The 1,760-nt window shown below is 58.9% G+C and overlaps 1 protein-coding gene across 1 annotated transcript; it reads right to left on the bottom strand.

The window, feature by feature from the left end:
• Positions 1-530: 530 nt before the first annotated feature.
• Positions 531-1,502, bottom strand: CBX6 (chromobox homolog 6; the record flags this gene model as incomplete). The annotated part of the gene is made up of 1 exon (XM_010293738.1): positions 531-1,502. A coding segment is annotated over one exon (972 nt), but the record flags the coding sequence as incomplete, so codon positions are not given.
• Positions 1,503-1,760: the final 258 nt, after the last annotated feature.

Here is a 1,760-nt window from a genome sequence, read left to right as displayed (position 1 = left end):
GCAAGGGGGAAAACATAGGAATGGAAAAGACTGCATGCACATTTGTTGGAAAAGGCTTGGGGGGAGTGGGCGAGGGCTCCAATCCTCTTACATCCTCCCCTCAAGGGTCTGGAGCTGCTCTTCAGCTTTTGTCAAAGATGGAAGGGGAAGGAGAGGGAAGAACATCTTCCCCACCACCCCCACAGGCACACAGACACACACTCACCCATCTCTCATCCCCAAAGGCTCCACTGCCCGTTGGACAACACCACATTCAAGCACAAACAACCACTCCCCAGCCCCACCACGACCCTCCCTGCCTCCTCCCAGTGGCAGCAACACCCAGGAATGGGTGCCCCCACTCCCCTCTCACTGACACGCTCCAGCCTCCAGTCAAGAGGGAGTGGGCAGGGGGAAAGGAGGAGGGAGGGTGGCAGTGAGGGCAGAAGGACAACCAAGGGGAGAAGGAGAGAACTAAGGACAGCCATTCGCACCACGACTTCTCACAGGTAGAGCTCCCCCACACCACTGGAGTGGGGGGACCTGGCTGCTCACTTGCTGCCTCCTCCGCCACTGCCTGCCGCCACCTTCTCAAAATCTTCTGCGTTGCAGAACTCCTTGATGGTGACAGTGAGGAGGTTGCTGGTGACATCTGTGACCACCACATTAGAGCAAGGGGACATCTCGGGACGCCAGTCGCCAGCCTCCTGTTCCGGGTCAGAAGAGGAAAGGGACAAGGAAGGCGTCTGCCCCCCGCTGCACCCTCCTGGGGGAGAACGCTTGCTGGTGGCAGCTGACTCTGGCGGGATCGAGAGGTCGAGGACCTCCGACTCACGCCAGTCAGGGATGGCTGGGCTGAGGGTCTCAGGGAGCAGCTTTGGAGGGGAATCATCTGGGTCGGAGGAGGAGTGGGGGGCAGGCGACGGGCAGCCAGAAGAGCTGGAGCTGGGGGCATCATAGGGGGTAGAGCCCATAATGAGCCCACAGGAGGCTGCCTGGGAGCCTTCGGCCTCCCCTTTGCCCTCCAGAGAGGGGGCAGGCGCAGCGGACGGCTTATTGTAGAGCGAAAAGGAGCCAAACTTCATGTGGCGGATCTGGGTGCGAAGGACGCTTTCACTGAACTTTTTGCTCTTGCCGATGACACGGTTTCGGGATGGGATCTTGGGCCGAGCCAGGCCCCCAGCCCCATTGGTTGGCTTTCCACCTTTGTCAATGACTTTGAGGTTGAGGATAATGCGACTGCGCTTGGGCTCACGGGGTTTCACCTTACGGTTGATGATGCGGACGGTCTCCGAGAAGGGCGAGACAGGCGGACGGATGCCAGCCCCACCACCCATGCTCCCGCTGTTCTGGGGATCTGGACGGGGCAGTGGGCGGCGGGACATGCGGTGGCATCGCCGGATGTCTTTCTTGAGCCGGTGCACAGCGGCACTGGAGTGGAGCTTGGGAGAGGAGGTGCTGGAACCAGGCTTGACAGAAAAGTGTACATCCCCAATGTGGAGGGCCTCCGCTTGGGCCCGAGCCTGCGGTGGTGGGGAGAGAGAAAAAAAAACTAGGGTCAGAGAGGCAGCCTAGGTGCAGCCAAATCTCAAAACATGCATTGCTCACCTCAGGACAAGAATGCTGTGTCACGTTTATACCCACGTTAATGACAAGCACACATACACACCTGTGGAATATTAAGAGCCACAGCACAACCCCCATACAAGCATGGGGCACTTCTACATCCTTTTTGAGCAGCTAGTTATTCCCTAGGCAGTGCCCTTCTTGACACATGCCTC

The sequence above is a fragment of the Phaethon lepturus genome, unplaced genomic scaffold, assembly GCF_000687285.1.
Source record: "Phaethon lepturus isolate BGI_N335 unplaced genomic scaffold, ASM68728v1 scaffold47688, whole genome shotgun sequence".
NCBI classification, from domain to species: domain Eukaryota; kingdom Metazoa; phylum Chordata; class Aves; order Phaethontiformes; family Phaethontidae; genus Phaethon; species Phaethon lepturus.
This window is presented reverse-complemented; position numbering and strand designations above follow the sequence as displayed.